The following is a 2,756-nucleotide window of genomic DNA, read 5'->3' as shown; positions in this document are numbered from 1 at the left end:
GCCGGGCCGGGCCGCCCGGCCCATGGACAGGCCTACCAATTACTAAGCCTAGTTTGAAAAATGAGTCAAAATATAATTTTTAAAAATAAGTTTGGATAAAAATAGTGTTCGTTTTTTAAATAAGTTGAATTTTGAGTAGGATTTTTTTTTATTTGGGCCCGATCCAATCTGAATTAGCTTTTTTATTACTATTTTATTATTATTTCGTTATTATATTGCTACTATTTTATTGTTATTCATTTGTATTTTATATACCTCTTATTTTATTGTTAATTTTGTTACTATTCTAGAGGGTTTGCTTATTAAGTTACAACTATCTTAATGTTATTTAAGTATAAAGACTTTTTTAATTTATTTTTAATTTGTTAGAAAACATTTATTTTAATATTTTTAGTGCATTTGATGTTTTATATTTTCTAAATCTGTTTTTGTATAAAAAATAATCTATAAAAAATTAATACGGTCTGGTCAAGTCGAGCTCAGACTTAGTATTTTTAATCTGGGACGAACTTAGGTAGAATTTTAAGCACATTTTCAAGCCAAATTAGATCCAAACCTAAAAAATAGAACTAAAATTTTACATCGACCCGAGGTATTTGTTCATCAAAACAAAATAACAAGCACCAAAAGTTTGACTCCCTACGCCTAGCTACAACTAATCAAAGACTTCTTTAATTTTCTTTTTCCAAAATCTTTAAAAATTATTCCAACCAAATTAGGTTTATAGTTGGTATGATGAAAGAAAATACAAAATAAAATAAAATAAATGTATATTGATATTATTTTATTATGTAAATTGAATTGGACTGATCGATTAGATTAAAAATTAATTGATATATTAATTTAAATAAAAAAATTTAAATTAATCTTTCAGTGAATAGTTCAGAATAAATAAAAAAATTGAAAATTATATATTTAATTATTATTGAATTGACCGTCGAATTGAAAGTTGGTGGTTTAATCAATTTAATTATTAATCTAATTATTAAAACACTAATCATTGTTATAGTGGTAAATGACTTACATTGCTTATCTCTTTATTGACACCAAATTTCTAGTCCAAACCCAGATAATCCCTTCCCTGCAATGACATCATTGTCATATTAATATTGTTAGTTGAGCCAATAACTATGGCATTAAGGATTTACCTAAAACATACGACATATTAAAAATTCTGATTGGACCGATAAATTAATGCTTAGAATAATCATAATTACTTTTCAGTTTATAAATCGGAGGGTAATATATTTTAATGTACTTGAATTTATATTTTTTTAAGTTGACGTCAATTTCGATACTAATCGAATTAAGAGTTAATCCATAAATCGAATAATAGTTTTAAAGATGTTTGGTGGGATAGGTTTTTTTGTTAGGTAAATAGAAATAAATGAAAAAAAGAGAGAGTATGTGTATGCATATCTATATATATATCTATACGAGTCTTTTTCTTTAATTTTGAGACGTTAATTTAGTATCTTCTTCTAAAATGGCTTCAAGCAGTAACCCAGAAATTGCCCGTGTATTCTTCCCTTCATATCCCATGTTCCAACTTTACAAAGACGGACGCGCCGAGAGACTCCGGCAAATTGTAACGGTCCCACCGTCCGACGATCCCAAAACCGGCGTTCGGTCTAAAGACGCACCGGTGCCTCCCCTGTCGTCAGCTCGTATTTTCCTCCCCAAAACCTCAGACCCCACCGCCAAACTCCCGCTCCTCATCTACATCCACGGCGGCGCGTTTTGCATCGAGTCCCCTTTCTCCCCCACTTACCACAACTACCTCACTTCCCTCGTCGCCAAAGCCAACGTAATAGCCGTTTCCGTACAGTACAGGAAAGCTCCGGAGCACAACCTCCCCGCCGCGTACGACGACGCTTGGGATGCAATCAACTGGATCGCTTCCCACATTGAAAGGAACGGTCCCGAGCCATGGCTCAACGAAAACGCCGACTTCGATAAAGTGTTCTTAGCGGGCGACAGCGCCGGAGCCAACATCGCTCACAACATGATAATGAAATCCGCCGGAGACGACCAAATCCGACTCAAATTCTCCGGGTTGCTTTTGATGAACCCATTTTTCATGAACGACGAGCCTGATGAACTTATATCGTTCATTTTCCCGTCAAGCAAAGGTCCCAATGACCCGAGGTTGAACCCGGCTTGTATCGCCAGTAAAGAGCTGGCTGCTGGTCTGGTCTGCAAAAGGATACTGATCTGTGTTGCAGAGAAGGATTTTCTGAGAGAAAGGGGTGTGAGTTACTATGAAACGGTGAAGAAAAGTGGGTGGAATGGGGCTATAGAAATGGTGGAGATTGAAGGGGAAGTGCATGTTTTTTATTTGTTTAAACCAGATTGTGAGAAAGCTGCTGAGTTGATGGATCGAGTTTCTTCATTTCTGAATCTTTGAAGCTTTGAAGCTTTGAAACTTGAAATTCCCCAAGGATCAAATTGTAAAATGGCCAACTTTTAGAGCCTGCATTGTTGAAATAAAAGCGCCATTAGCAGGATTTCTTTTTTGTGTGTTTTAATTATTGGCTAAATCCTGCTATTAGTCTTTATACTTGTGAAAGTTGTGGATTTGGTCCATTACTTTAATTTGATCAATTTTAGTCCTTCTACTTTTCAAATTTTAAAATTTTAGTCCTAACCAAATAGTAGCAATTAAACCCATTTGATTAAATTCAATTACCAGTATTGTACCATGCATATAAATATAGATTTAGTCCATATTTTCTAATTAGATATTATATGGAATA

At 34.1% G+C, this 2,756-nt stretch overlaps 1 protein-coding gene across 1 annotated transcript; it reads left to right on the top strand.

Annotated features, from left to right (window-relative positions):
• Positions 1–1,376: 1,376 nt before the first annotated feature.
• Positions 1,377–2,507, top strand: LOC107927987 (probable carboxylesterase 12). Its single transcript, XM_016859131.2, has one exon. It carries the CDS (start codon positions 1,487–1,489, stop codon positions 2,405–2,407), a length of 921 nt encoding a protein of 306 aa, XP_016714620.2. The 5' UTR covers positions 1,377–1,486; the 3' UTR covers positions 2,408–2,507.
• The last annotated feature ends 249 nt before the right edge of the window (positions 2,508–2,756 follow it).

This window comes from Gossypium hirsutum, chromosome D02 (assembly GCF_007990345.1).
Source record: "Gossypium hirsutum isolate 1008001.06 chromosome D02, Gossypium_hirsutum_v2.1, whole genome shotgun sequence".
Taxonomy (NCBI): domain Eukaryota; kingdom Viridiplantae; phylum Streptophyta; class Magnoliopsida; order Malvales; family Malvaceae; genus Gossypium; species Gossypium hirsutum.
The sequence above is the reverse complement of the archived record's forward strand: the minus strand, read 5'-3'. Positions and strand labels throughout refer to the sequence as shown.